Consider the following 12418-nt stretch of genomic DNA (forward strand, 5'->3'; position numbering starts at 1 on the left):
TCCCTTTAAATAACAATGTTAAGAGTGGCCGTTGATGTTCTAATGTTTATTTAAACATATTTATTTACATATGTTTACAAGTCTGCCCTACAGGAAACAATGGCAGAACAAGCTTTCTTGCTCTTTCTCTTTACATAGATATATTAATGGGGACAATATCAAATCGGGGTCCCATTCCTCTGACTGCACATGTTATTTAAAGCAGGGAGTACAGATATTACCTCAGTTTAACAGATAAACCCAAGGTGAAGAGAATTTAAAACGCTTTTTAAAGGACATGGCTAGAAGTAGAGAGAAGAGGGTGGCAGAGGCTAAGATTGTTAGCACCACTGACTCAACGGACATGAATCTGAGCAGAGTCCGGGAGACAGTGGAGGACAGGGAAGCCTGGCGTGCTGCCGTCCACGGGGCCGCAAAGAGTGGGACACAACTTAGCGACTGAACGCCATCACCTTGAACCTCTGTGTCGAGAGCAGCTCTTCCTTTCCTCTCCCTCCCTTTCCGTGTGCCAGTCCTTTAGGGACTAGCATTTCTCACGTTTGGAATTTTTATCACGGTCAGCTTGATGTGCTTCTTTACCCTCTCAGGAGTTGTGTGGTCTAGAAGCTTGCTTTCAGGTGGGTTCAGGTGAGACACCACGGACAGTGCCCGTTCCATGCCTCAAGCAGTCAAGGGCACACCTCACCTTTTGTGCGGTTAAGCTGGACAAGAGGGCTCTGCTGTGGGTCATTAAAAGTTTCTTGTAAGTCTTGAACTTACAGGTTTTAGCAGCCATTCTAAGTGCCTAGATGCCTTATTTTATTCAGGGATGCAAGATGTAATTTTCTATAGGTGTGTCTTCTGCTTTTTTTTAATGTGGACCATTTTTAGTCTCAGTTGAATTTGTTATAATACTGCTTCTGTTTTCTGTTTTTTTATTTTTTTGCCCGAGAGGCAAGTGGGATCTTAGCCCCCAACCAGGGATCCAACTGGCACCGCCCTCCTCGGAAGGCGAGGTCTTAACCACTGCACCATCAGGGAAGTCCCTCTTCTTCTGCTTTTAACAGCTTACATTCTCCAGCGAAGAACTCTCCCTCATGAGTTATTCGGTTCCTCTGAAATATAGTTTGTACAACAAAGTCTGCAGCACATGTAAGAGGCAACATAGTGTGTCTGAGATGCTGCCATTTGTGAGCGTTTTCTCACTTCAGCTTCCCACCCCAGGGGAGACCGCGGTCCATTCCAAACCTCTTTTGTGCCTGAAGCTCAGAAGCTGCTGACAGGGCCTGCCCCCCTTTCATCCGCCCCCTGCCAGCCCGTGGGCTCTCCTCTGCGCTTCTCCCACCTGGATGTCACGGGATCCTCCTCTTTTTAAAAAGGTTCCCTTTAGTCCTTGCAAACAGCTATCTATATATCTCACCTTTTCTAGATTCCTTGGAGGCAGGGCTTCCGTTTGATGTAACTTTCCATCAATATCTCCATACTGACTAGCCTTGCTTACCCTTTCAAGGAAGTCAATAATTACCTATATAATGAAGAAAATTAATGAAGTAGAAAGGAAGAAAACTATAAGCCCTCACAGCATCGGGCTTTTCCCTTTCTCCTATGCAATGAATTTAGTACAGGATGCTGACCTTTAACAATTTAGAAATACGATAGACTTCTCTAAAGATGAAAAAAGAAATTATGGGGGCTTCCCTAGTGGCTTAGTGCTAAGAATCCACCTGCCAACGCAGGAGACAAGGGTTCGATCCCTGGTCCGGGAAGATCCCACGCGCCGCGGAGCAACTAAGCCCATGAGTCGCAACTACTGAAGCCGTGCACGCCTAGAGCCCGTGCAGCCTGCGCTCTGCAACAAGAGAAGCCTGAGCACCGCAACTGGAGAGGAGCCCCGGCTCGCCACGACTAGAGAAAAGCCTGCGCAGCAATGAAGACCCAGCACAGCCAGAAATAAATAAACGTTAAAAAACCAATTAAGTTAATTAACCTCTTTTTCACTATATAGTGGGATCCAAATGGATTGTAACTTTCTAGATACCAAGATATTTTAATTTTCTTCCCACAGATTTTTCTTTTAGCTGCTTTTATCTTCTTTTTTCCAGCTTTATCGATACATAACTGATGCAACCATTGTGTAAGTTTCAGGTGTACAGCGTGTTGATTTGATACACTGATATATTGCAAAATGATTACCGCCATTAGCTCCACCCCTCCCACAATCACCACTCCCCTGTGATGGCTCTGGGTGCCATCCAAAGGACGTGTGCCATTTCCCTGGCACCCCCTTAATCGCGATTGCTGTAAACACCTACTGCTCTAAGAATGGTGGTCGTATGTGCCACAATATAAATGTTCTTCATTCACTATTAAAAACTTGCACATACTTGAAAATTTCTGCATTTTGAAAGAAAAAAAAATTTTCTAAACAGAAATCATGTGGGACAATATTTAAAATTTCAAAACCTGAGAGTGCCAACTTCAGTTCTATATTTGTGGGGGTGAATAATACTGCTACTATGCCAGCGTGTGACCATTTCAAGGAGCAAAGTTTTTGAAGGCAGATCATTTCCACAACTCGTTATTAAGACAGTGTTGTGAATAAAAAGGCTAGCAAAGCAACGAAAGGTGTTTCTTACCAAAAAATCAAGCTCCTCGTTTAGGTTGTGGGGCTGGTTCAGTTTGGCTCCCAGTACAACAGGCACGTCTCTGACATTCTTGGCTTCCTTGGAGTCAAATTCTGTAACCTGCCATGAAACATGTTTGTGTCCACTTCCAATATGTTCACTTTCCTTGGAACATTTGACAATGAATATGCTATCAGTTAAGCCATCAGAGAGCTCTCCAGTGGCTTCAATAACAGAAAGCTTTCAATGTAAGATCTAAAGTTGCATTTTTGTATTAGAGAAACAGGACACGGTGAATGTTTAACTCACCCCAGGAACCTGATGTTGACATGATTTTTCATTAGCAAGTAACTGTCTGAAAGCTGCGATTTTGTCTTTATGTTTCAGTAGCTAAGGAAAAAGGCATTTTCTATTTCAGAGACAGGAAATAAGACTACATTCAGTAACATTTCTAATAAAATCACCAAACCATGAACAGCCCAACCCCTGTCTCAAAGGTGTCTTGTATTTTGAGCTCCTGTGTAGTAGAGTTCACACAACATGCCTGAGACTGCTGCCCCCAGAAAGGCCTGCTCGCCAAGGTGCCCCCTGACTGGCTTCTAGGAACCTGGATCGTGGGAGAGTCTCCATCATTTCCCAGTATGAAGGCTCACTGCGTCTAACCTATTTGCACAGAGGATGTGGTTTATGCTGAACGCCTCCTTCCACTGGGAGAGTCTGGGGTTTTGGTACGTGGCAGGCAGAGGGTGCCTGCCTACGCGACCAGCCTCAGATAGAAACCCTGGACACTCAGTCTCCAGTGAGCTTCCCTGGGAACTCTTCACATGGGCTGCACAGCTCACTGCCAGGGAAGGGAAGGGCACCTGGTTTCCTCTGGACTTTGCTCCATGTGCTTTTCCCCTTTGCTGGTTTTGTTCTGAATCCTCTCGCAGTAATAATACCTCATAACTGGGAGAATGACTGTGTGCTGAGTCCTGTGAGTCCTGTAAGTCACCAAACATGAGGGAGGGCTTGGGAGCTACGCAGAGCTTATTCTAATACCCAATTGCTTTTACAGCCAGGCTATTAAGACTCTGCTTTAAAGAAAAAATTAGCCAACTTTTTCTAGATACAATTCAGTATCATTTCTTATATGTTCCATATAATAATAATAGATCTTTAATATTCAATATTTCTAACTCCTCCAAATATCAGTGATAAAGTATGCTGTACAGAATTTTTTATTATGAACAATTTCGAAAAAAGAGAAAAAACTAATGAAGCCCCATATAACTATTACTCAGCTCCAATTATTGACAGTTAATGATCAATCTTGTATCATTAATACCCCAAGCACTTCCTCCTCCCTGCAACTCCCTTCACTCAATCAAATGACAGACATCACATTATTTTGTCTGCCAATATTACAGTAATGACACAGAAATTTACCAAGAGAACATAAATATCTGAAATTGTATTTCTGAAACATCCCTCTTGGGCTTCCCTGGTGGCTCAGATGGTAAAGAATCTGGTTGCAATGTGGGAAACCTGGGTTCGACCTCTGGTTTGGGCATGGCAACCCACCCCACTATTCTTGCCTGGAGAATCCCCATGGACAGAGGAACCTGGCGTGCTACAGTCCATGGGGTGGCAAAGAGTCAGACACGACTGAGCAGCTAAGCACAACATCCCTTTTGAACCCTCAACTAGGCTTCTTTTTGAAGGTTGGTTTAAGAAGTGGAGACCAGTAGTTTTTCTGCATGCCTGTTTATTCCTTGGTCCTTTTCTCTATAGGTTAGCCAGAAGAGAGGTTCTCCAGAGCACTTGCAACAAATTTCCTATCCACCTCACAGTTCAGAGAAGTCATTTCCTGCTAGTACAGTATTGAAATTGAATCCCAGATTTACTGTTCAGCCAGGTAAACTGGTCACTTCTGTTTTCCTCTCAGATTAAAAATGGCTCCTGTTTGAGTCTTATTATCATTTTCCCAACTGAGAGTCACAGCATGCTGGCATAAGTCCTTTGGAAGGAGGTCCCCATTACAGCCATTACCCCTATCATGGTTTGGCCTCAGGCCAAACTACAGTGAAGGAACACAGCCCCACCCATCAGCAGAAAATTGGACTAAAGATTTACTGAGCATGGCCCTGCCCACCAGATCAGATCAGATCAGATCAGTCGCTCAGTCGTGTCCGACTCTTTGCGACCCCATGAATTGCAGCACGCCAGGCCTCCCTGTCCATCACCAACTCCTGGAGTTCACTCAGACTCACATCCATCGAGTCAGTGATGCCATCCAGCCATCTCATCCTCTGTCGTCCCCTTCTCTTCCTGCCCCCGATCCCTCCCAGCATCAGAGTCTTTTCCAATGAGTCAACTCTTCGCATGAGAGCAAGACCCAATTTCCCCACAGCCAGTCCCTCCCATCAGGAAGCTTCCACAAGCCTCTTATCCTCATCCATCAGAGGGCAGACAAACTGAAAACCACAACCATGGAAAACTAACCAAACTGATCACATGGATCACAACCTCAACTAACTCAATGAAGCAATGAGCCATGCCATGTAGGGCCACCCAAGACAGACGGGTCATGGTGGAGAGTTCTGACAAAATGTGGTCCACTGGAGAAGGGAATGGCAAACCACTTCAGCATTCTTGCCTTGAGAAACCGAGGAATAGTATGAAAAGACAAAAAGATATGACCCTGAAAGATGAACTTCCCAGGTCGATAAGTGCCCAATATGCCATTGGAGAAGAGCAGAGAAACAGCTCCAGAAGGAATGGAGAAACTGAGTCAAAGAGGAAACAAGACCCAGCTATGGATGTGTCTGGTGGTAAAAGCAAAGCCCAATGCTGTAACGAACAGTATTGCATAGGAACCTGGAATGTTAGGTCCATGAATCAAGGCAAATTGGAAGTGGTCAAACAGGAGATGGCAAGAGTGAACATTGACATTCCAGGAATCAGTGAACTAAAATGGACCAGAATGGGTGAATTTAACTCAGAGGACCATTATATCTACTACTGTGGGCAAGACTCCCCTAGAAAAAATGGAATAGGCCTCATAGTCAACAAAAGAGTCCAAAATGCAGTACTTGGGTGCAATCTCAAAAATGACTATGATCTCTGTTCATTTCCAAGGCAAACCATTCAGTATCACAGTAATCTAAATCTATGCCCCAACCACTATTGCCAAAGCAGCTGAACAGTTCTATGAAGAACTAGAAGACCTTCTAGAACTAACACGAAAAAAAAGATGTCCTTTTCATTACAGTGGCTGCTGCTGATGCTAAGTCGCTTCAGTAGTGTCCGACTCTGTGCAACCCCATCCATAGACGGCAGCCCACCAGGCTCCCCCGTCCCTGGGATTCTCCAGGCAAGAACAGTGGAGTGGGTTGCCATTTCCTTCTCCAATGCATGAAAGTGAAAAGTGAAAGTGAAGTCGCTCAGTCGTGTCCGACTCTTAGCGACCCCATGGACTGCAGCCCACCAGGCTACTCCGTCCATGTCATTTTCCAGGCAAGAGTACTGGAGTGGGGTGCCATTGCCTTCTCCGTCATTACAGTAGACTGGAATGCAAAAGTAGGAAGTCAAAAGATACCTGGAATAATAGGCAACTTTGGCCTTAGAGTACAAAATGAAGTAGGGCAAAGGCTATCAGAGTTTTGCCAAGAGAACACACTGGTCACAGCAAACACCCCCTTCCAACAACACAAGAGAAAACTCTACACATGGACATCACCAGATGGTCAAAACCAAAACCAGATTGATTATATTTTTTGCAGCCAAGACGGAGAAGCTCTATTTAGTCAGCAAAAACAAGACTGTGGCTCAGATCATGAACTCTTTCTTGCCAATATTCAGATTTAAATTGAAGAAAGTAGAGAAAACCACTAGACCATTCAGCTCAGTTCAGTTCAGTCGCTCAGTCGTGTCCGACTCTTTGCGACCCAATGAATTGCAGCACGCCAGGCCTCCCTGTCCATCACCAGCTCCCGGAGTTCACTCAGACTCACGTCCATCGAGTCGGTGATGCCATCCAGCCATCTCATCCTCTGTCGTCCCCTTCTCCTCCTGCCCCCAATCCCTCCCAGCATCAGAGTCTTTTCCAATGAGTCAACTCTTCACATGAGGTGGCCAAAGTACTGGAGTTTCAGCTTTAGCATCATTCCTTCCAAAGAACACCCAGGACTGATTTCCTTTAGAATGGACTGGTTGGATCTCCTTGCAGTCCAAGGGACTCTCAGGTATGACCTAAATCAAATCCCTTACGATTATACAGTGGAAGTGAGAAATAGATTCAAGGGATTAGATCTGATAGCCAGAGTGCTTGAAGAACTATGGTCAGAGATTGATTTAGAAAAGGCAGAGGAACCAGAGATCAAATTGCCAACATCAGTTGGATCATAGAAAAAGAAAGAGAATTCCAAAAAAGCATCTACTTCTGCTCCATTGACTACGCTAAAGCCTTTGACTGTATGGATCACGACAAGCAATTCTTAAAGAGATCAGAACACCAGAGCACCTTACCTGTCTCCTCCAAAACCTGTATGCAGGTCAAAAAGCAACAGTTAGAACCAGACATGGAACAATGGACTGGTTTCAAATCGGGAAAGGAGTACGTCAAGGCTGTATACTGTAAGCCTGCTTATTTAACTTATATACAGAGTACATCAAGCAAAATGCTGGGCTGGATGAAGCACAAGCTGGAATCAAGATTACCAGGAGAAATATCAATAACCTCAGATATGCAGATGACACCACCCTTATGGCAGAAAGCAAAGAGGAACTAAAGAGCCTCTTGATGAAGGTGAAAGAGGAGAGTGAAAAAGCTGGCTTAAAACTCAACATTCACAAAACGAAGATCATGGCATCAGGCCCCATCACTTCATGACAAATAGATGGGGAAACAATGGAAACAGTGACAGACTTTATTTTCTTGGACTCCAAAATCACTGCAGATGATGACTGCAGCCATGAAATTGAAAGACACTTGCTCCTCGAGAAGAAAAACTATGACCAACCTAGACAGCATATTAAAAAGCAGAGACATTATTTTGCCAACAAAGTTTCATCTAGTCAAAGCTACAGTTTTTCTAGCATTCATGTATGGATGTGAGAATTGGATCATAAAGAAGGCTAGAAGTGTTAGTCGCTCAGTCGTGCCCAACTCTTTGAGACCCCATGAACTGCAGCCCACTAGGCTCTTCTGTCCATGGGATTTTCCAGGCAAGGATATTGGAGTGGGTTGTCATTTCCTTCTCCAGGGGATCTTCCCAACCCAGGGATTGAACCTGGGTCTCCTGCACGTCAGGCAAATCCTTTACTGACTGAGCTACAAGGGAAGCCATAAAGAAGGCTGAGCGCTGAAGAATTGATGTTTTTGAACTATGGTGCTGGAGAAGACTCTTGGGAGTCCCTTGGACTGCAAAGAGATCAAACCAGTCAATCCTAAAGGAAATCAATCCTGAATATTCACTGGAGGAACTGATGCTGAGGCTGAATACTTTGGCCACCTGATGCAAAGAGCTGACTCATTAGAAAAAACCCTGATGCTGGGAAAGATCGAAGGCGGGAGGAGAAGGGGATGACAGAGGATGAAATAGTTGGATGGCATCACTGACGCGATGGACTCAAGTTTGAACAGGGAAGCCTGGCGTGCTGTCCATGGGGTTGAAAAGAGTCGAACACGACTGCACACCTGAACAACAACACTTACCTGGCTCTCCTAGTTCTCTCTCCACCTCTGCACCACTAGCCGAGAGACTGACTGAAGAAGTCCCAAGGGCCTTCCCTTACTTGTCTCACTTGAGAAATAAAATCTGTTTCCAATGTATCCAGTATTCCAAGTGATAAAGTTTGTAATAACTATGTCCTGTGCTTAGCTGCTCAGTAGTGTCTGACTCTGAGACCCCCAGGCTCCTCTGTCCATGGGATGCTCTAGACAAGAATACTCAAGGGGGTTGCAGTGTCCTCCTCCAGGGGATCTTCCTAATCCAGGGATCAAACCCAAGTCTCCCACATTGCAGGTGGATTATTTACTGTCTGAGCCCAGGAAAGCCCATGAATACTGGAATAGGTAGCCTATCCCTTCTCCAGGGAATCTTCCGGACCCAGGAATGGAACAGGGGTCTCCTGCATGGCAGGCGGATTCTCTACCAGGTGAGCTATCAAGGAAGCCCTATAGGAATGTCAAAATATACTTATCTTCAGGAATCAGTGGTACCATTAAAAGTGAACAGATACTCATACCAGTTTTTGGGTAGATGAATGGGATTTTCTAAGACATACTTAGGTTATAAAACAAGTCAAGTGTTGAACAAAAGGCCTCCTTAGAATCAAAGTAAAGCTAATCTTGTCCCCTGAAATAATTATTTTAAAAAATCCAAAGTTTTTAGGAGCCTCTTTATACTTTTACACTAGCTTTTTTTTACTTTTTTTCACTAAAAATGATATAATTTTTAGAATGAAGAATACATACCTCTTTATCTAAAATTTTCTTTTTAAGATGAAAACTCTTCAATTTTTGTGGCATATCACTAACTTTCTCATTCTCTTTGAAATGTTCAGCATCAGGATTGATGATGTCCTAAGGGTAATGTTTTGAGAAGCTTTCTTAAAAAGTTTTCAATAAAATTAAAAGAATGAAGGGTAGAATACAAATTAAATGTCCCATGCAAAAGAAGAGGCCAAACAAAAGAAGGAAGAAAAATATTGAACTCAATTCTTCAGTTACTCATCATAAGACATCTAATAACAGGTTAATGTGGAAATAATTCATTTAGATTCACATTTGCATATAAATTGTAAGTGGGACAAATTAGGATAATTGCTAGAAGTTAATACACATTGATAGTAACTATAATGACTACACATTCATAGATACATCTCCTGTTAGCCTAGTCAGTTTACAAATCCAAATTTTAGACTAATTGTTATACCTGACACCAGAACAATGAGACATCTTTAATAATATTGAAACTCTAGACATTTCAGTGGCCCCCAGAATGAAGATACTTGTACACTGTACTTGTACAGTGAAGACCCTTGTAACCTAAGGGTCAAAAGTGCACGCATTAGAGTCAGACTACCTGGGTTTGGATCTGAGTTCTGCCACTTAGAGCTTCCCTTGTGGCTCAGTGGTAAAGAATCTGCCTGCCAATGCAGGAGATATGGGTTCAATCTTTATGCTGGGAAGATCCCCTGGGGAAAGAAATGGTGACCCACTCCAGTATTCTTGCCTGGGAAATCCCATGGGCAGAGGAGCCTGGTGGGCTACAGTCCATGGGGTCGTAGAGTCAGACACGACTGATCGACTGAGCACAGTGGAAAGTGTCTACTGCAGCTCTGAAACGGAATGGAAACTCATTCTGCCACTTAACTTATGTGAGACTTTGAACAAGAAACTCAACTATTCTAGGCCTGTTTGTTTTTCCATGTTAAAAAAAAAAAAAAAGCCTGATAATATTTTTTTAATGGTGTAAGAGTTGAATGAGATAATCCATGAAAAGCAGAGTCAATTTAAATGCCTCCAAGGACAGAGTGGGCAGCCAGCAAATATTTGTCCAGTGCCTATTAGAGGCTTACCCTGTATTAGCAGAGGGCATATCACATATGGAGTCTCTGATCTTGAAGCCTTGAGCAAACAGGTATTTGTTTGGCCTGGAATGAGATCTACTAAGTAGAGGGTTGATGGGTGGCTCACTGAGGGGTCTGGGAGAGAAGAAGCAGCCAGCAAATAAGACTGAGAAAGAACAGCAGCATCCGCTGAGAGAAGAGAAAATCAAGCAAATATGGTGAGAAAGCAGATGTCTGAAGGGCCGGGGGTGATGGAAAGGCTGCAGCAAGAAGCGCTGGCGACACTTTCAAATTCAAACCTTATGAAGACAAAACTTCAGGCGGGCACAGTCTTTGGGCCGTCGATTGGGATCTCTGCTAAAATTACTTAGCTTGGTTTCCAGCCTTCAATAAATGCTGGCATTCAACAAATTTTAGCTGAAAGAAAATAGTAGTGTAGTGTGTAGTGTGTTCCTGTGTCAGATCAGGAACACAGCAAACCCACGTTGCCAAATTTTGGCTCAGAGGAGTGCACTTAAGCTCAAAGAAACATACAAAAATCAGAGGGAAGAGGAAGAAAGAGAGTTCAATAATTTGAGGAGCTGTTCCGAGCATCATGCCCTTCAAACGTAGGGTCTGTCACTTCCCAGGGCAGCAGCGACACCACTGCAGCTAAGGCTGAGAAAGGAAAATTTCCTTGGCCAGGTCACACAGCCAAGAGGTGGAGAGGCCATGTCTGGAACTCACCGGACACCAACTTCATTTTTCATTCTTCCCATGGACACAGCTCCACACTGCCCACCCTGCCCCAGAGCTGCACTTCAGATCAGACTGGGTAAACAGCCCACCCACGTGAACTCATCACTAGGAGCAGCCGGGCTGGAGCCCAAGACTACTGCTCAGAGGGAGTTTTCCTAACACGTGGAAAGCACTGAGGGACAGGTTTTGCCTGAAGTTCTTATTTTTTTCAGTCCTACTACATTATCTTACTATTGATTTGTGGGAATTAGGTGATGAAAAAAGACAGGATGAAGCAGTGGGAAGAAGGAAGGGCTGATTGGTTGGTTTAAGCATCTGTATCAGTCAGTTCAGTCGCTCAGTCATGTCCAACTCTTTGCAACCCCATGGACTACAGCACGCCAGGCTTCCCTGTCCATCTGTATCATTCCTTCCATTATTTTTCTTTCATAACTTGATTGTCCAACCTTGATATTTCTTAATAAAAATATGATTTTTGTATAATTACCTGATGTGGGAGAAGTTCTACCATCAGAGCCAGAAGACTGAGAATTCTGGACGTCGGCTGTGAAGTTCTTTTCATGTCTGGGGGGTTTGCGCTCCCTTCTTCACAAGGTGAGTGATTCGGGAACAAATTAGAATGTGTCATCTTTGTATCCTACATATACACAATTCAGACTTGTCACAATAAAGACACAGAATCTGGATTACTTTTTAGGTAAAATGCTGAATACCACTCTTAAAAACTCAAAGCAGTGGTTCTCAAACTTTTTGATTTTCAGGATGCTTTCATAGTCTTAAAAATTATTGAGGATATCCCAAAGCTTTTGTTTGTTAGGCTGTATCTGTCAATATTTATTGCATCAGAAATCACAGTGTGAACATAAAAAATATTGATTTACAAATTCATTTAAATAACAATCAATATTTATTGTATTAAAAATACAATATCTACATTTATATTTATTGTGTTAGAATCTATTTTATATTTATCAATATTCATTGTATTAGAAATTACAACTGAGAACATTCAAAAATATTTACTAATTCATTTAAACAATAAATCTATTATGTCAGTATAAGCGACAATTTAATACAAAATTACCACATTTGTCAAAATGAAAAATTAGTGAAAAGTGGGAATGTTTACACTTTCTGCAAATATTGTTAATGCTGGCTTAATAGAAGACAGCAGGACTCTCCACTGTGCTTTCCATATTCCATCAATCATGAAAGCAATTACCCTGTCACATGCCACATGGCTTCACGGGAAAACTCCACTATACACCTGGGAAAGAATGAGAGTGAAAAAGGCAATGGTGTCTTCATATTACCATGAAAATGCTTCGACATCAAAGATGCTCCCAGAACACACATTGAGAAAATGGACCTAAAGATTAATGAAAAGCAAAACTAGAAGTAAAAAAAAAAAAAACGGATTAGTCAAGATGGTGCAAAAGCTGCCTTTAAAAAAAGAAAGCTCAAGAAAAACATTGTATAGTGGATAAACTGCTGCACAGTAACACTGATTTACGCAGTGT

The 12418-nt window shown here is 43.0% G+C and overlaps 1 protein-coding gene across 1 annotated transcript in view; it reads right to left on the minus strand.

Moving 5' to 3' along the window:
• The window catches only part of CAGE1 (cancer antigen 1), a 35299-nt gene that overhangs the window by 5084 nt on the left and 17797 nt on the right, over positions 1 to 12418 (minus strand). The window contains exons 4-6 of the mRNA XM_010835842.1: positions 11386 to 11535; positions 9064 to 9171; positions 2616 to 2723 (exon numbers count right to left, since the gene is read on the minus strand). Coding sequence (XP_010834144.1) covers positions 2616 to 2723; positions 9064 to 9171; positions 11386 to 11535 — 366 coding nt within the window. The remainder of the gene's footprint in view (positions 1 to 2615; positions 2724 to 9063; positions 9172 to 11385; positions 11536 to 12418) is intronic.

Source organism: Bison bison, unplaced genomic scaffold (assembly GCF_000754665.1).
Source record: "Bison bison bison isolate TAMUID 2011002044 unplaced genomic scaffold, Bison_UMD1.0 scf7180017864053, whole genome shotgun sequence".
NCBI classification, from domain to species: Eukaryota; Metazoa; Chordata; class Mammalia; order Artiodactyla; family Bovidae; genus Bison; species Bison bison.